The sequence below is a fragment of the Choristoneura fumiferana genome, chromosome 28 (assembly GCF_025370935.1).
Source record: "Choristoneura fumiferana chromosome 28, NRCan_CFum_1, whole genome shotgun sequence".
In the NCBI taxonomy this organism is placed as follows: domain Eukaryota; kingdom Metazoa; phylum Arthropoda; class Insecta; order Lepidoptera; family Tortricidae; genus Choristoneura; species Choristoneura fumiferana.
Window position 1 is genome coordinate 2,068,291 of NC_133499.1, and position 19,859 is coordinate 2,088,149.

The following is a 19,859-nucleotide window of genomic DNA, read 5'->3' on the forward strand; positions in this document are numbered from 1 at the left end:
GATACAGCGCCCGGTGCGTTTTAAAGATGGCGAAAAGAACTGATGTTATGGTCAAACGAATAATAAACGAATAATACGTATTTTATTAACCCCCGACGCCAAAAGAGGGGTGATATAAGTTTGACCGCTATGTGCGTCTGTCTGTGGCACCCTAGCTCTTAAACGGGTGGACCGATTTGAATGCGGTTTTTTTATTTGAAAGCTGGTTTTCTAGCGATGGATCTTAGACATGTTTTATCAAAATCGGTTCAGCCGTTTCAAGATCATCAGCTCTTTTATTCGCTGCGGTAGGAATCTTAGACGCATAATGGGTATTACTTTACTTTCAAACATATTTGGGAGCTAAAATTTGAAACACCCATGTATGCTATATAACTATGCAAGATTATGGAATTCTCGGCCTGATGCTGCAGCCAGGATATCCAGAACACTAGTAGGTACACTCTTGATAAAACTATAGCAGCTATATCTTGTTTGGATTCGTTTTGAGCAGTATTTGATTCTACATACAATGCAATGGCGGCAACAGGATGAGCTGATGCTGCAGCCAGGATATCCAGCACACTAGTACTCTCTATAAAAAATAATAGCACATATGTCGTGTTTGGATTCGTTTTGATCAGTAATTGATTTTTAACATGATTATGAACATGTGCCGACCACCTCGGCCGCTCCAAAATATCTTATGGCGACTGTACATACAATAAAATCTTGTAATATCACAATAACGAGCAATTCTTGTAATTTGTTTCTAACGATTTCAATGAAATTTGGTACCTTTGTAGGGATTTTCTGGGATGAACACTCGATCTAGCTTTGGTCTTACTGCTGAGAAATCGCGTTCTCGAGTTTTAGTCTTGCGAAGCTCGGTCGCCCAGGTATTATCGCAATGACGTCAGAAACGATTTTTAATAATAATATCTAGAGGATAATTACACCAATTGACCTAGCCCCAAACTAAGCAAAGCTGCGTCGCCAGTTCTCTTCTTTTGAACTTGGCTCAACACACAGCCGCATGTCTAGATTGGTTCACACATGACGGAGTTCAGAGGTAAGAAATAAAAAAAAATAGTAATTTAAGTAATTTTTTGGTAAAAAAAAAATTGCAAGTCTGTTAAAAATTTAAATCTTTTGATTTAGGGTACTACGATGTAAATTAATAAAACAAGTCAATAAACGATCATAACATTTTATTTTTAAAAAATGTCCTAAAAATGTTCTGATGTACTATTGGGGTACATACTTAAAAAAATCTATCTCACTTATACCCCAAAGGTACACATTAAGTAAGTGGGGGCGTATTATCAAACCGCAATCAGAACAGGAATGGAAAATACCGAGCCAGGACTCGCTTCAGAGACTACCTCTACAGCGTGTAATTTTTTGTTACATCCACAAACTTTTAGGGTAGCTACCAAAGCGCTTTTTTGTAACATTTTTGTATTTTTAAGGTTGCCTGGAAGAGATCGCGCTTAAGCGACAAGGCCGCTTATTGTTTCGAACATGAGAGATGAAAAAATATTGTCATTGAAACAACTAAAAACCACCGCAAGAAAATTTGCTTTTACTAAAAAAAACGCACCGAAGTCGATTCACCCGATTGTGAGCTACGATGCCACAGATAGACAGACAGACATTGGCATCAAACTTCTAACACCCCCTTTTTGCGTCGGGGGTTAAAAACACGCTGTATATTAGCGATCTGTGCTCTTTTCGAATTAACCACCAATGTTCCACATTTAAAGTTTTAAACTGATGTTTGAGCTTATTCCTACTCTGATTGCGGTTTGGTAATATCTGCTGGTTTACGCCACGTCGTATCACTTAACTTATTAACAAACTTCATACTTAGCTTAATCTTAGAATTAAGACTACACATTTATAGGAAATGGATTGCAAGTACAAATTTTCTGTTAATAAAATCATATTTAACCCGTTCAGTGCTATTGACGCCCATCAGCGTCTTGGTGGACCCTAATAAATAATGTCGCAGACGCCGATGAGCGTTCTATTTTTAATGAAAATTTCATGATATATTCTGAACAGAATATCCTGTGGTAAAAGTATATCCTACATAAGCTTCAAGTATGTCCAGCTGCTGTCGGTTTTAGGACAGCGATCATTTTGTTTTTACTTTGATTTCATCTCGGATGCCGTGAACGCCGATGGGCGTCTACAGAAGCGTTGGCATTGCAGCAAAGTACGTAATCTGGCACTCTGCAATTAATGAGTTATCACGTTCGACCCCTGCAACGACGCAATATCCCACAGCGGTCACTTCTACGCCAGTGACACGTATACGTGTCACAGACGTAATACATTCCGGTGCCAGTGACACAATGTCTGTGACTATTTAGTTCTTACTCCTATGCCAGAGACACTCATGTCGTGTAAAAATAATTCGTACCTCCTAAAGGCTGGCATAGCGTATGGGTTTAGCGGAACGTTGCCGGAGCCGAATGCGATCCACTGAGCTCTTACGGTAGGCATAGCGCACAACCCACAGCAGTCACAAATACGTGTCACTGGCATAGGACTAAGAACTACAAAGTCACAGACGTCGTGTCACTGGGGCCGAACGTATTAATACAATCTTTTTTTTGCTGACTGTACTTGCATCCAACTTAGAAATGAATACCAATCAAGTCAATCCAACCCAACAATAACAGACAACAGGGCAAGTTAAATAAAAGCTTGTAATTATTGGCATACCTACTTAGTTTACTTTTTCACTTCTCATGCTCGTAAACTTCGTATTTATGCTGGATCTGGGCGAGAAAACGGTTCCTTATGCTCTAGTTCATAAAGTAAAATCTTCGTCCAAGACCAAGGTAATCAAGTGCCAACAGCCACAAACAAGAAAAATTATATTCTTTATGTTTAGTAAAACTCGAGCATTTAAAGCCATTTTCCCCTCGACGCATCAATCCACCATCGCCGGCTCGGGTGGTTATGAAAGTCTCGGGTAAAACGACTCGTTTTATGCTGTTGTACATTCTACTATTGATGGGATTCTTTCACTATCTCTGCCTGAACATATATAATTCATTCTCTGCGCGCCGTCCATTCAACTCTTGTCGTACATTTCTTCGTCAGTGACATTTCCGTTGTTATCGTGAGCTCCCTGCACCAACTCGGCCAGTTCGGCCGCCCCGTAGCCCAGAAGCTGTTCGAGATCGCACACGAATTTGTACACGAAGCTGTAATGAAAGGGAATGTGAAAGATAAGTAACCAATGATCACTCCAGTTTTTATACGTCTCTTGAGAAGGCTTGGGCCGCGGAAGATATTGGTGGGAGCGGGTAATACAAGGGACGGCGGAAGATACTATGCGAGTGAAATATACGGATGAAGGCCGAAGATACGGGCGGGGATACTGGAGGGGGCGGAAAATACTAGAGGGGGCGTTAGATACTGATGATCGGGGAAGATATTTGTTCGAGGTTTGCCAGCGACCTGCTGGGCTACTACGAAACTCTAAACTCGAAGTTCGTGTCGTGCGGTCCCTCCTGACATTTATACTATTTAATACGAGAGCGAGAGGGCCGGTACGATACGAACTGCGAGTTTCGAGTCTCGTAGTAGCCCTGCAGGGCGACATGTCTCCTTCATAGTAGTCGTAGTTCATAGCGTGGGGTCAGGTAGTTGGGCCAATCAACTTTTTTACCCACACTAATGCGTCCGCGACATTTTTTAAACAATTGCATATTTTTGTAAGTAAACATGTTTTTTCTGTAATTTAATAGATGGTGTACATGAATACATGCCATCCTACGTAAGTTCAATCTATTAAACCGTGAAATATCTTGTTGGAAGTACGATTTTTTGGTAACGTCAGAGACAATTTTGGTAGCGCAGGAGACGCCCAAAGTGTCGGTAAAATAGTTGATTGGCCCAGATACGAAGTATATAGGGGGAGCGCCATATACTGGTGAGGGAGTGCAGATAAAAGCGGGGGGTCGTAACAGGTGCGGTCGAGTAGATACAAGGGCGAGCGGAAGAACTATGCGAGTGAAACATACTAGGAGGGGGGGGGGGCAGTTAGAAACAAAGCCGGTGGGGCGGAAGATACTTGAGGCGGGGAGATACAAGAAGGGGCGAAGGAGATGGAGGCGAATAGACTTGGGGAGCGGAACGTACTGATAGGGGGGGAGATACTGGTGGTGTACTGACCGTTTGCCGGCGACCTTGGCGATCATGTCCCCGTCGTAGTAGTACCGCAGCGCGCGCGACAGCTTCTCGTAGTTCATGGCCGGCTTGTGCTTGCGCGCGCCCCACAGCCGCGCCACGCGCTCCGGCTCCAGCAGCTTGAACTCGCCCTCCGTGCCTGCACCAAAGGTACCATCAACATCTCAACTCGCTTTGAACGTTGAGGGCACAGCCACACATGCGCATGAGCAATCATGCTTGACCCAGGGACGATTTTTAGGGTTCCGTAGTCAACTAGGAACACTTATAGTTTCGCCATGTCTGTCTGTCCGCGGGTAAGCTCAGAGACCGTTAGTACTAGAAAGCTGTAATTTGGCATGAATATACATATCAGTCACGCCGACAAAGTGGTACAATAAAAAAAAGTCCCATAGACAAAGTAGGGGTGATTTTTATTTCTCGACTAACCCTATATCGTGGGTTATCGTTGGATAGGTCTTAAAACCATTGGGGGGTTGCTAAGACAATTTTTCTATTCAGTGATCTGTTTGCGAAATTTTCAACTTTAAAGTGCAAATAGGTTTGAGAGTACCTCGCCTAAATTCGAGAAATTTTAATTGTATGCTTCATGTACCCTTTACTCATCGCAAATATGCTGCGAACTCATTCATTAAACGAGTTCGTAAAAATGATAACAGCAAATTCTCTGACATTGATATATTTAGCATTTCTCTACGTAAATATAAGACTGTCATTAGTAGTAAGTAATTTGTTATGCCAGTTTTTTGAGAATGGGTTATAATATGCACATTCTCTTTTTTGCAAGTCGTAGCCTTTTTCTTTTCTTTGTGTGTTTGTTACTTTTATACCCGTTTTATACTTTATTATTAACCTGTGGCAACTTTGTTGGTCAATGTTGGATGTCATTGTTTATAATGTAAGTTTTATTGTACCGTTTGTGCCCAAATACATAAATAAATATAAACTGATATGATGTGTCATGTATAGTATGTCATAACGTATTTTGCGTCGTGCCATGTGTCATGTGTTATCGTATCGCTGATGTCTCATGGTCATTTAGTTTGTTTCATACCATGTGTCATACAGTAACTCGTTGATTGCGTCGTGTCACTTGATGCCCCATGTATCTTGTGTCGTGCCATGTGCCATGTCGCCTGATCTGTCATGTGTCGTTCCATGTGATGTGACATGTCGTAGCTTGTTGATTGCGTCGTGTCACGTAATGTATCATGTGGCGTGTGGCGTGTGGCGTGTGGCGTGTGGCGTGTGGCGTGACGCACCGTGCCAGCGGATGGCGTGCAGATGCTCGGCGCTGGTCAGCAGTTCGAGCAGGAACTGCCAGAGCTGCACCTGCCCGTTGTTGCCGGCGCGCGTGTGTGCGTACGTCTCCTCGTCAGTGTACGTGTGGATGACTTGCTGTTGATAAAAGGGATATGTTAAACTCTAAACTTCTACTAAAATAGGCGTATTGTTTTTCTTATTCCTAGCTTTTATTTAACTTGGAATGTATGGTATTGTATGTATGTGCGGATCAAATCTTGCAAATTTAATTTGACCCACTTCAAGTGGTTGAATTGAGTTGAAATTTGGCATACTTATGTAAATCTAGTGACAATACAATAATCTGATAATGAAATCCTGGTGGTCCAGCCACGATCATTTCTGCAGGAGGTAATTCCTCACTAGTAGTAGATAGTAGATTTGACCCGCACATACATACATACAGACATTGCAAGTTTCATAAAATAAGAAAAATTTTGTACTTTAAAAAAAACTTGTAATAAAGGACGAGCCAAAACGCTTAGTGCGAATTGTAGGGATGCTGGCAACATAAGACGACCGCGCCTACTTCAGGTCGACCTGTGAAAGAAAGGGCCAACTCACCATTTTAGGGCGTTTTTTGATCGCGGACTGGGCCAACTCCAGCTGATCCTTTGGCGGGGATTGCGTCGGGTTCTGTACCACGGCTGGAAACATACAGAAAGGGTCATCATTATCCGGACAAGCATTAGCTTAGTCTATTATACATTCGTCCATTTGACCGCATCCAACGTAGAACTGCTAGATTTGTCGATATAACCGGGCACTCTCTGACCAGTTTGATCCACTGGCTATACGGAGGGATGTAGCATCTAACTGCATTTTGTACCGCATTTATCATGGGGAGTGCTCAGATGAATAGGCTTAGAGGCTGTTTCACCATCCATAGATTAATTTTAGTCAAAGTCAAAATATCTTTATTCCATTTAGGCTATAACACGCACTTATGAATGTCAAAAAAATCTACCACCGGTTCGGAAAAAGATCTCTTAAGAAGAATCCGGCAAGAAACTCAACGAGGTTTAAACAGATTTATAATATTATTAAATGATATCTATACATCCCAAGTATTTAACACAACTTTATTTTTAACACAGTAGGTTCGCTATTTGAAGGGATCGCTAATGCGGATCGGAATTGTTTCCAAATATATAATCCATGATATAATCATTAACTTTATAATACGCCTTAGATATTAATGTCTTTTTGACAATAGATCTGAATTTAGATATTTGACATATCGAAGGTATTCTGGCAGAACCGGATAAAACAATATTTGTTTACTTACACTGTTATGCTAGATAAATAAAATTGAGTATGCCTATGTAACTATTTTTTTTTAATTTTGCACTTATTCTGTTTTAGTCAAAATACCACGCACAGGACTTATCACGCTAACACACACGAGTAATATTTACCTCGACGTTTCGGCAAAATTACAGTGGCCGTGGTCACGAGTAGACTGTCTAGTGCGTGGTATTTTGACTATGAGTGAAAGTTTACGACATTATATTATACTGTTTTGCCAGAATACCCTCGATATGTGATTGTATTTGATAAATGTCATGCCGTCTCCGTCTATTCTAACAAAACAATTAGAGACGGCATCACATTTATCCGCCAAATAAATTTAATCCATGGATGGTGAAGCAGGGGGTTAGTGTCCTGAAAAAAATTTGGTTAGTCCGTCAACATTTTTCATTTAATTTTTTTATACCCATAATGAGGGCTAAAAGACAGGCAAAATATCGCTAGGTGGCGTTGGTATCGTGAGGTTGATAGTCCCTGAGAAAAGCCGCGGACGGACAGACAGACAGACAGACATGGCGAAACTATAAGGGTTCCGTTTTTGCCATTTTGGCTTCGGAACGCTAAAAATGAGCGACAGTCTTTTAAAGGGTCTGCAACGCATCTATGATACCCCTCAAGTTTCGAGTGTCCATGGGCGGCGGCGATTGCAGTCCATCAGGCAACCAACATGCTCCTTTGTCCCCTCTTACATATGAAAAAAAAACCTGGTACTGGAACTCACCAATGAATTTACATTTCCTTAGCAACTCGAAATGCGTCCAGAACAAGTCGCCCGGGTCGGAAGGGACTTTTTCTCTGAAACAAGAATTACATTTTTTTTCATCACACTTGCACGTAAACAGTGTCGTAACATGCAGGCTACCTTGGTTGCAACCCCCCAAACAAAACCCTCGACCTTAATGTGCTTGTCATGAAACCCAAGGTCGGTAAATGAGTCAGTGCCCGTACTAATTTTCTTGTCATGAAGCCCAAGGTTGGTAAATGATGGCGTGCTGCTCGGGCACATGCTGCGGGGGGGGAGCTGGCGCTGCCAAGAGCGCAGTCAGCGGTGTCGGCAATTTTTGGAAAAATATTAGTTTTCTTTTACAAATATACAACTTTACTCGCTTTTTGTATGTCGCACGGGCGGTACTAGAATTACGAACATCGACTCATTAAAAGCCCCTCAATCTTCGACTTCGGGCTTCTAATAGACTCTCGTTCGTAATTCCTTATTTACCGCCCTTAAGACAATGTACTATTTCATCATACTGGTTCTTAAACATGTAACACAAGCAAGCCTCACTTGAAGTCGACGTTGGTCAGGTTGCACAGAGTCCACCCGCTGATGTGCCAGTCGGAGAGCTTGACGCCGGCCAGGTTGAACTGGCGCACCGCCCACTGGATCCACAGCTTCACGTGCTGGACTGACCTACGGGCGTATACTGTGCTCACACGATTGTACCAAAGGTAACAGTTCAACGTTCAACCAGGATCATCTCTGTAGGACGGAACTCCTCAACCGTTTATAATAAATTCATTTATTTATTCAGACAACAAAGATCCATACATTATTAGTAATTTGCTTATAACTATGTCAGTATACATATTGGACGAGTGATAGTGTGGTATTAATTAAATTTTGCATTATAGAGCACTCATCTCTTACATTACACTCTTACATAGTGGACGCACTGCAGAACCGTGGCAGCCCTAACAGCGCTCTGAAGGCGTTATTATACTGGACGCTGGACTGGTTTATGGCATCTACTTGAAATTTGGTACAATAACTAAACCTAACCAACAAAAAGTTGGAAAACCCCCGACTTTGTCACTTCAAAGTTCAATATCTCAAAAACGGCCGCACCGATTTTGATAAAACATGTCTAAGAACCATCGCTAGAAAACCTGCTATCAAATAAAAAAACCGCATTCAAATCGGTCCAGCCGTTTAAGAGCTACGGTGCCACAGACAGACACACAGCGGTCAAGATTATAACACCCCTTTTCTTGTGTCGAGGGTTAATGATCGGTTCAGCCGTTTTTGAGATATTGAACTTTGAAATGACAAAGTCGGGGGTTTTCCAACTTTTTAGGGTTCCGGAGCCAAAATGGCAAAATTTTACTCGCATTAACGTGTGGCATATAGTTCGACAGCTCTTTTGAAAAGTGCCCCCCCCCCCCGCGCCCCTATCTTTTAAACCGTTTGTCCAAAAAATATGCAAAGGTAACGCTTAATAAATACTTTCATCGAAAATTGGTTTCATTATGATCGGATATACCGTTTTTGAGTTATTGCCGAAAAACTGCGCTTCTCAACAAAAGGACGTAAGTGCCGTGAAGATACGCTCTTTCTAGTTATAGATTTTAAGACTATTACAACGCACATAATGTTACTTGATTTTTTCGTAATGGCTACGGAACCCTATGTTGGGCGTGTCCGACACGCTCTTGGCCGGTTTTGTATATTACCAGTCGGCGGGGTCGGCGGGCACACTGGCGCGGCTGTGGTGCTGCTTGAAGCCCGCGTCCACGATCCACTTGACGGCGGCGGCGTGCGACGCCTCCGACGCCTCCGACGCCTCCAACGGCTCCGACGGCTCCGACGGCTCCGGTAGCTCCTCCTCGATGATCTCTTCTAGCTCTGGCTCCGGGTCTATACCTGAAAGAATAATAATAATAAATATGTCGGAGACAGCACGGTCATGACTACTGACAAATGACAATCATTGTAGCGCAGTGCGTGGTTGAATATGATTGACGTCTGGTCGAGTACCTACGAAACGCGTTCAGACGAAACTTTTGGACCGAAAAACCTAAGCTGTGGTTTGCCCAGGCTGAGGCTCAATTTGAAATCTCTGGTATAAAGACAGACAATACAAAGTATGGTTATGTGCTATCAATGTTAGACACAAAAACAGCTACAGTAGTGGAGGGTATAATTTCCAACCCTCCTGCTACTAACAGATATGAAAATCTTAAAGGTGAACTAATCAAAAAGCTGTCTATCTCTAGGGAGCAGCAAGTAAGACAGCTGCTGAGTGGAGAGGAGCTTGGAGACCGGAAAGCTTCAATATTTCTCCAGCACCTCCGCTCATTGGCTGGAACAGCCATGACGGATGAGAGCATCCTGCGCGAGTTATGGATGCGTCGTCTACCAAAGGAAGTGCAACGGATTCTTCTGGCTCAAAAGGATCTGGAACTGGACAAAGTGGCCGAGATAGCTGATGCTATCATGGAGGCTACACCTTCACCACCTCCAAATGTCTTTGCAGCCAGCACTGCCTCATCATCTCCGTCAGAATTGACCAGCCTTATGAAGTGCATTGAAACCCTAACCAGGAAGGTTGAGGCACTCAGCACTGGGAATCAACGTAACCCTAGATCTACTTCACGGTCCCAGCCAAAATCAAGGGCAGCTTCTAAATCTGGAACCGATTGTGTTGGTACCACAAGCGGTATAACGTCAGAGCTTCAAAATGTACTTCCCCTTGCTCTTGGGTACCTAAGCAAGAGGGAAACCATCCCAGCAATCAGTAGAGGCGGCATCTGATTGCTCCAACCCCGGCCGCCGTTTGTTTGTGAAGGATTCCAAGTCAGGTCATCGATTTCTAGTCGATACTGGCTCGGACCTTAGCTGTTTTCCTCGCAGTTTTCTTAAGGGAACTTACAGCCCCACGACCTTTGACGTTCGTGCTGCAAATGGGAGTGCAATCAAAACCTATGGCACTCTCCTCTTGCATTTGAACTTAGGCCTTCACCGGGATATAAAATGGGATTTTATTATTGCAGATGTTAGTGCACCCATCATCGGTTCGGACTTATTGGCGGAATATCACCTGATGCCGGACTGCCGCAACCAGCGTCTGCTAGATGGCAGTACCAAGTTTTTCGCACCTGCAACTATAGCCCAGATTGACCAGGCGAGTGTCAAGACCATTGTTGCTGAGTCTCCATTTGCCAAGATCTTGCTAGAGTTTCCAGAGATTTTGCGACCACCAGGGCTGCCACGGAAAGTTAAACATTCTACCGTGCACCACATCATAACAACGGATGGTCCACCAGTTTCCTGTCGCCCACGAAGACTTGCACCCCAGAAACTACAGGCTGCAAAGAAAGAGTTCGAGGAAATGGTGAGTTGTGGAACCGCACGTCCCTCTAGCAGCCCCTGGGCTTCGCCTCTGCACATGGCTCGAAAAGGAGAACACGGGTGGCGGCCATGTGGGGACTACCGAGCGTTGAACGCTAGGACCGTCCCTGACCGCTACCCGGTGCGTCACATAGGTGACATTGCACATAATCTAGCTGGCTCTACGGTGTTCAGTACAGTTGACCTTGCCAAAGCATACCAGCAGATTCCTGTTCATGAAGCTGACATTAGTAAAACAGCCATTACTACCCCATTTGGATTATTCGAGTTTCCCTTCATGACTTTCGGCCTCCGTAATGCTGGTCAATCTTTCCAGCGCTTTATGGATGAAGTCTTGAGGGGACTCGACTACTGCTATCCATATATTGACGATATCCTTGTATTTTCCAGCACCCCTGAGGAGCATGCTGAACACCTGCGTGCACTATTCCAGAGGTTGTTGGAGTACGGAGTCGTCGTGAATCCATCTAAGTGCGTGCTTGCTGCTGACGAGGTAATATTCTTGGGCTATAAAATCAACAAGAATGGCTCCTGCCCACCTCCAGAGAGAATTGAAGCCTTGCGAAGTTTTCCTTTGCCTAAAACGGTTGAAGGCCTTCGCAGGTTTTTAGGCATGGTAAACTTTTACCGCCGATTCCTCCCGAATGCAGCTAAACTTCAAGCACCGCTTATTGATGTGTTGGCATCCACTCAACTAAAAGGACCAAAACCTGTGCCTTGGACGCCTGAGCTAGAGCTCGCGTTCAACGAATGCAAGGAGCACCTAGCTAACGCTACGCTCCTGGCTCATCCCATCGCTGATGCCCCATTGGGGCTCTTCACTGATGCGTCTGCGACCCATGTAGGAGCCTGCTTGCAGCAGGAAGTCAACGGCCAGTGGCAGCCGCTAGCTTTTTTTAGTAAGAAGTTGTCGCCGCGACACACCACATGGCCAGCTTATTACCGTGAGCTCTTAGCAGTTTATGAGGCTGTGCAGCATTTCCGGCATGTTTTGGAAGCACAGCACGCCACCATATACACGGATCATAAGCCGTTGACGTACGCATTTATTCAACGCCGTGAAAAGTTGCCCCCCGTACAGCTCAATCACCTGTCTTTTATTTCACAGTTTTCCACGGATATTGTCCACATCAAAGGAAAAGACAATGTTGTTGCGGACACCATGTCCCGAGTTGAGGCGATTCGGCTGGAGGATGATTACGCGGCATTGGCTGAGGCACAAACTACGGACGTGGAGCTTCGTAGACTACAAACCTCGGATACTTCTCTGAAACTTGAAAAAGTACTTTTACCGGGAACTGAAGTTTCCATATTTTGCGACGTGTCTACTGGGAAACCACGACCGTACCTGACTGAGGACTTCCGGAAGAGGCACTTTGAGAAGATCCACGGTCTCAGTCATCCAGGCAGGCGGGCTTCCGTACGCTTGATGACTGACCGTTTTGTCTGGCCTAACATCAAAAGTGATTGCCGAAAATGGGCACGTAACTGCCTCGCCTGCCAGCGAAGCAAAGTTAGCAGACATGTGAGTGCACCTTTGGAAAAATTTGCAGGTACATCTCGACGATTTCGCGACGTACATCTGGACATAATAGGCCCTATGCCTCACAGCAAAGGATTCCAGTACTGTCTGACAGCAGTCGACAGATTTACTCGGTGGCCCGAGGCATGGCCAATGACTGGCATCACAGCGGAAGAAGTTGCAGAGACATTTACTCGGGAGTGGATATCTCGTTATGGGGTACCCTCTTTAGTGACCACTGACCAAGGACGTCAGTTCGAGTCCGCACTATTTCGTCGACTCATGGACGTTTGCGGCTCGAAGCGCGTCCGCACCTCTGGATATCATCCCCAAGCAAATGGGATGGTTGAACGCATGCACCGCCAATTAAAGGCGGCTCTCATGTGCCATGGAGATTCCTGGTCCACGGCTCTGCCCCTAGTTTTATTAGGTATGAGAACTGCATTAAAAGAGGACCTTAAGACTTCATCAGCTGAGCTCCTTTACGGCGAGCCTCTTCGTCTGCCCGGCGAGCTTGTCGTTGCTCCTGAGGAACCCGCAAATGTTGAGGTGACAACCGATTTTGTCACACAGCTGAGACAACATATGAAAGGCCTAAGAGCCGTTCCTGCATCTCACCATTCTCAACCCACCTCATTTGTGTTCAAGGACCTGGCTGTAGCTACGCACGTATTCCTGCGAGACGACACAGTGCGCCGAGCGCTGCAACCGCCATACACCGGTCCATACCTAATCAAGGCAAGACAAGGTAAAAATCTTACCTTAGACGTTAATGGTAGAGTCGTCGTTGTCAGTGTTGACAGGGTGAAACCGGCCCACTTGGACGTGACGGCCCCTCGCCGAGCTCCTGAGCCGCCAGCACCTCCTGCAGCATCTGCAACACCTACCTCGGCTCCGGATCCTCCGCCGCCGCTTCCCGTTCCTTCTCCGACCCCTATAACCACTAGAGCTGGTAGAAGAGTACGATTTAGAAATAGGTTAGATTTATAAATTCTCTATATTTTAATTTTTTTGCTCTATCACCTTACTATTCTCCGTGGGGGGGTGTTGTGGCGAAAACGCCACGAATCCAAGTCGCATATTGCATGGCAACTCTATGGAGAGAAAATTGTCTATTGCTCTCGGAACACTTTCAAGCTAGGACTCGTTAATTTGCTCTCTTGTGTAAAATTTAATTCAGTGCCTTTATTACTATTACAATACTGTACTATTGTATGTGTACTAAGTGTAATTGGTTTACTGTTCAACGAGTATACGCCTTTGAAGAATAACTATCTTTTCGTTCCCGACACCTATCACGACCCATAAGTGTATTGTGGTGGTGGTGATAGATGGGTTTGGGTGATTTGTGTGTGTTCTTACAGTGTGGAGGTGGAGGAACTGCATGAACACGCATACCTTGCATAAACTTAGCTATTATAAGGTCGCGCGTGATTAAAGAAATTCTTTTAGTTCGTTTATGATCTTTCTCAAAGTCAAAGTCAAAATATCTTTATTCAATTTAGGCTATAACAAGAACTTATGAATGTCAAAAAAATCTACCACCGGTTCAGAAAAACCTCTGTTGAGAAGAATCCAGCAAGAAACTCAACGAGGTAACGTCGTAACGTCCAAGACCCGAGAACAAACATTATTATTATTCATACAAATATAATATCTGCCCGGGACCTCAAGCTTCGTAGTCAGGGTCTCTAACCGCTTGGCTATCTGGAGTATCCGGTCGTCAACTCATACTCATAGTCAAATAATACTACAAGATGGAGGTGGGCTTTACGAGGTTTACTCACTGGGTCCAGGCAACGCCATGAGCTCCTCGTCGAGCTTCAAGACGTCCAGAATTTATCTAAGAGCGAAATTGTGTTCCATGCATACTCTCTAATGCTGCGTTTCCACCAGAGATGTGGGACGATTAGAGATGCAACGGATATCCGGCCAGTATCCGGTATCCGGCCTATCCGGCCACTATTTTACTATTCGGCCGAATACCGGATAGTTGCGTACTATCCGGCCGGATACCGGATGGTAAAAAACTTATAGTTATGTATGATTAAAAACTGGTAATATTTATGATTTTATCAATTATTGGCATCAGTTTATTATTCTAAGGGGCTGTTTCACCACCCATAGATTAATTTTAGCTGAAGGATAAATGTGATACCGTCTCGCGTCTATTCAAACAAAACAAACAGAAACGACATCCTATTTATCCTTCAGTTAAAATTAATCAATGGGTGGTGCAACAGCCCCTAAGTTAATTAATTATACTCTACAAGTTGCAACCTGCACGGAGTGTCATGCGCATGTTCGAATTAGCTTAATTTAATTGTACGTAAAACTAAGCCGAATATCCGGCGGCCGGATATTCGGCTATCCGGCCTACGGTCCCGCCGAATATCCGGTATCTGGTATCCGGCCAAACCACTATCCGTTTCATCTTTATAGCGACGATGTGTTGCGAGGAATGTGTTTTTCATGACCCAATAGAAACACTTCACAGAACAGCTCTATTGGAATAAAGCAACAGTGCTATGAAGCAGCAGTGCTTGCACTGTTGTGTTTCGGCGTGGAGAGTAAGACAGCCGGTGAAATTACTGGCACTTGAGGTATGAGGCAACGCATCTGCAATCCCCCTGGTGTTGCAGGTGTCTATGGGCGGTAGTGATCTCTTACCATCAGGACACCCTCTTGCTCGTTTGCCATCCAATCGAATAAAAAAATAAAAATAAAAATAAGCTCAGCGAAGCGAGGCTAGGTAAATGAAGCGTTTCTATTGGTTCATGGAAAACACATTTCTCGCTACACATCCTTGCACATCTCTGGTGGAAACGCTGCCTTATGGAGGTGCCCAACTAACAAATTGGTCATAACATTACGACTGATTCATCGTAAATAAGCAAGTTTTAAAACGTGACATTGTATAAGTGTCACTTATATAGCACTTTAGCATAAATGCATATTGTTCTTAAATCGCAGTTGAACGAACGTTTGTATAACATAGTAATAAAGCAATTTAATCATTTTATGAAGTCGGTTAAAAACGTTTGTACAACACTTATATGACTTATTTTTGCTAGTTGGGTGGGCTTTACGAGGTCTACTCACTGGGCCCAGGCAACGCCACAAGCTCCTCGTCGGGCTTCAACACGTCCAGAATGTTAATCTTTCTCTCTGCAGTCCGCACTTGCACATTCACTTGCACCACGCCTTCCCCTCTGATGCACTGCTCTACTAAGGTCTTATGGTTCTCTAGCTGCAAACACAAGGCAGGGGAACTTCACGTCAGTTCTTCTTATTTTTATGAACTTTTATTGAACTTTCCATGTAATGTAGGCGCAGGTTAAATCTTGCGAGTTAAATTTGACCCATTTCCAGTGGTCAAATTGACTTGAAATTTGGCAAACTTATGTAAAGGTGACAATACAATAATCTGGTAGTGACATCCTGGTAGTCCGGCCAGGATCGTCTCCGCAGGGCGGAACTCTTCAACGGTTAATGGCATTGACTTGAAATTTGGTATGCAAATGTAGTTTGGGTGACAATGCACAGTCAACAAAAAGTACAGTCAGCAAAAAAAGCTTTTATCAAAAATGAAATTTTTAACAGAAACATTAAACAATGCAATGATTCTTTATTGTTGTACACCAAAAGCTTGTAAGTATCAAAAATGACATTTTTATCAAAAACTTATTTTTAACAGAAACATTAAACAATGCAATGATTCTTTATTGTTGTACACCACAATACTAACCAATACAGAAAACAGGTACACAGAGAGAAAAGACAAGGTAAGCTGAGGCCGCCTTATCGCGTCATAGCGATAACTTCCAGGCAATCTGGCTTTCTGGGAACCAGCAACTTATTGCATGAACATAGTTGTTGCCTGTGACTCCGTCCGCGTAGAATCTTTCCCGCTATCCCGCAGGAACTATGCATAAAAACTATCCTAAGTCCCTCCTCGGGAGCCAAACTATCTGTATACCGAATTTCATTTAAATCGGTTCAGCGGTTTAGACGTGAGAAGGTAATAAACAAACAAACTTACAAACTATCGCAATTATAATATTAGTAGGATACTAACCATCTTAGCATCCTGCAACCAGAATGTATAGTCGGTGAGGTCCAGCCCGAGTCTGCGTTCGAGCATGGAGCGCAGCTTGGACAGTCTGGTGCGGATGTCCATGAGCTGCACTATAACCTCCTCTGGAACAAACAAGTTGCTCATAAGTGTCTACAGACAAGGTTTGATTATAGGCCAGTTAGGAGACATTCATATATGTATCATCAAATCAGCCATAGGACATCCACTGATGGACATAGGCCTCCCCCATAGTCCTCCAGTTGCTGTGGTTGTACCTATGTATAGTTAAAGTGAGAAAAGTTTTTCCATATCAAAGTCTATATGACATTGGCATAAGATATATTTTGCCTTGGCCTGTGTAAAAACTATTTTCACTACATCTCGCACATGACATTAAATACCGTATTAACTCAAAAAAAAACTTAACAAATAAGTAAAACCGACTCCAAAACCCTCGAAAATATTTTTCTAAGTACCTACTAGCTCGAAGTCGGTGCCTCAGCACGAGCCAGCAGGAGTGGAATAATAGTTGTCTACCTCACCTACATACTATGGGTTTCAATCCCTTCTGCTGGGTCGTGCTGAGTCACCGAGCTCGAGCTAGTAGGTTTTCAAGGGTTTTGTAGTTGGTTCCATTTTTGGTTATTTTTATTTTTTTGGAGTTGATTTTATTTTTTTGTTAAAAATTTTCTTTATTCCTCACTTTTTAGTGATCTAGGTATATTAATCATGATCGTTTATAGACAAGCGAGCATTACTTAACTTTGACGAGTTCCATTGGTCATCTACGGTGTTCTTCATCAGGTCCAGTTTACCAAATGATACTTTCTGAATGTAAATGCTTTTCCTAGGATCCTATCATCAGATCTTGACTTGGTAACAATGGGACCGCGTCAGAAGAGTACTCACAAGTTCGTAAACATTTACATAGGCATGCATTGGGTGTATTCTAGAGTAGGCAGTGCCATGAGCTGCCTTCCATGCTGAGGAGGGGGAAGGGGCTGATGGCGCGAGCTGGCGCTGCCTACCCTGGAATTAACCCAATGCATGCCACTGGACATTTTCATATGGAACATACCACTAGAATCGTTGCTCTGCATGGTATCATCATCATCCGGGGTGTCAGAGAACACGGCTAACGGGGCCTGCAGGATTTCCACACCCGTCTGCATCAGACCTGGAATGTTACAGATAGATAAACAACAAAATAGGGAGGCTCAGTAGAAAGATGATTGCAAAGAAAAAAAATAAAAAAAAAGCAGAATGGATGAATATTGCTACAGAAAAGAACCTTTGGGGATCACTAGTGTCGATAAAAAAAATATAATAGTAATTAAAATAAAAACAGTTGTCCTTTTGGGGTCCCGTTTTTTTTATTAAAAGTATGGAGACTTTAAAAATAAGGATTGTTTTCATTGCTATGATAGAACTAGTAGAAGTTAAGTCCACAAATGACAAATAAAAGCGTTAGGGAAAAATTTAAGAGTTAAAAGGAAAAGATGTACAAATCACACAACGTTTTTGCTTTCATAGCATCATTTTATTGACTGATGATTTAAGCAGTTGTACACTGAATTCAGTATCCTCGTTAAGTATCAGAATATTGCAATGAATCAAAGACGCTCATTATAAAGGCGGAAAAAATGTAATTTCATACATAACCTATAGCAGAGAATAGTTTCTCGGAAGTTAGCGAAATACCGTTCCTTCAAAATGTAAGTTTTGTTTTAGAAATTTTAATTGTTTACTAACAATTTGCCTTGTGTGATAAAGTAAACGAGTGATAATTTTGTTCGAACTTAGAATGTAATTATTCGTAAGGAAAAAGCAAGCTGTGAGAGTTTCTTACCTAAATCAGATTCTGTCACGTATTGGGGCATTCCTGTGAGTGGATCGGAGCCATCGACAGTCGCTGTTGCTTCGTCAAATGCATTTTCGACGCTTTCCATTTTAATACTCCGAACATTTAAAAGATCGTTCAAATCTGTAACCTCCATCAGTTTTTTAGAACTCTCCAGCAAAACCACTGTCTAACACGACGCGCCTAAAAAGTTTAACAGCGAAATTTGTTATCCTAAAAAATTTCAAAATACACAAATAGGAAAAGGAAATTGCTAGAATTGTTAACTTCCGTCTAGATACCTACAACAAGTCGCGTGCGCCAAAACGAGGAACCACAGACAGTTTTGTTTTTTCTGACAGCTTGACAGCTCCTCTTACAGCAGTTTACAGTCACAGATTAATTAATAATATTCATATTCTTATCGTATTTCTAACATATTTTGACATACTATTTTTGCAATTCGCGAAGTTGGCTACAGTGAAAATAAGTGCTATTCCATTTAAAACAAAATGAACATTGAATAATTCTGCGGACCATAGACTTAAGAAAACTTTTAGGTTTCTATTCGTCAACAGATGGCGCACAATTCAACTTTGTTTTAAAAAATACTACTTTGTCTATGGTTACTACGCTTTTTTTTTTGTGGTGTTGGCTAAGTCATGGCTAAGTTGATTTTTTTTTATTTGAGACAACGAACTACTCCTGTCATCTATTGACGAATAGGCAAAACAAAAACTTTACCTGATCTGTTTCTTTACAGATGGCGTTAAAATTAACTAACAATAAAACAAAAACTGATGCATTGCACGAATGCCTGGCTAGCTGGACCGAGTCCAAATATCCCGTCCAAACCACATAGGCAAAGGGCATGGGATACAATAGCTTCCGTCACCACCTTACAGACATTAGTAGAACCTTCAACAGGCAGGGACCGGGCCAGACTGTTAGCTGTGTCGAAGCCAGAATCTGGTTACTAGCTCCATGCATACCCCTCGCCCAACACTGGAACTTTTATCGACCTAGACACTACGCATAGCTGTTGGTCTCCGGCTGGGAGTTGGGATCTGCGCAAGCCACAGTTGTGTTTTCCACCATGGCCTCTCCTGCTCCTCGGGCGCCGGCCGCCTGTCCCGCCACGCCGCTCTCAACGACATTCTCAGAAGGGCGCTCGTTAGTGCCAACGTTCCCGCTGCTCTGGAGCCCCAGATTGTACAGAGCGATGGCAAGCGCCCTGACGGAATGTCGTTGATACCCTGGAAGACTGGCCGTGCGCTGGTGTGGGACGCTACCTGTACAGATACCCTGGCGGCGTCCTACCTACCAGCAACTACCAAATGTGCGGGGGCGGCGGCAGACGCCCGGGAACGCCTCAAGGTCACAAAATATAGCTGTCTCGGCGCCCAATATCATTTCTTTGCTTTCGGCGTCGAGACTCTAGGTCCTTGGGGTAAGGGTGCGCTGGAGCTACACAGGGAGCTCAGCAATA

General features: G+C 43.5%; 1 protein-coding gene and 1 pseudogene across 1 annotated transcript; one reads left to right on the forward strand and one right to left on the reverse strand.

Moving 5' to 3' along the window:
- Nucleotides 1–1,173: 1,173 nt before the first annotated feature.
- Ets97D (DNA-binding protein Ets97D) lies at nucleotides 1,174–18,757 on the reverse strand. The gene is made up of 12 exons (XM_074109141.1): nucleotides 18,677–18,757; nucleotides 18,380–18,574; nucleotides 17,609–17,707; nucleotides 16,531–16,652; nucleotides 15,555–15,702; nucleotides 9,253–9,442; nucleotides 8,087–8,212; nucleotides 7,523–7,596; nucleotides 6,055–6,137; nucleotides 5,451–5,586; nucleotides 4,174–4,327; nucleotides 1,174–3,200 (listed from the first exon to the last, which is right to left on the reverse strand). The coding sequence occupies exons 2-12, from the start codon at nucleotides 18,525–18,527 to the stop codon at nucleotides 3,068–3,070; spliced, it is 1,413 nt and encodes a 470-aa protein (XP_073965242.1). The 5' UTR covers nucleotides 18,528–18,574; nucleotides 18,677–18,757; the 3' UTR covers nucleotides 1,174–3,067.
- On the forward strand, nucleotides 9,500–10,323 carry LOC141443691 (uncharacterized; annotated as a pseudogene).
- Nucleotides 18,758–19,859: the final 1,102 nt, after the last annotated feature.

Coding starts and splice junctions, on each gene's coding strand:
- Ets97D (XM_074109141.1), bottom strand. CDS start 18,527: ATGGAGGTTACAGATTTGAACGATCTTTTAAATGTTCGGAGTATTAAA. Junction 16,653..17,608: donor GCAGAGCAACGATTCTAGTG/GTATGTTCCATA, acceptor TGTTTGTTCCAG/AGGAGGTTATAGTGCAGCTC. Junction 9,443..15,554: donor TGTGGCGTTGCCTGGGCCCA/GTGAGTAGACCT, acceptor TTATTCTTTCAG/GTATAGACCCGGAGCCAGAG.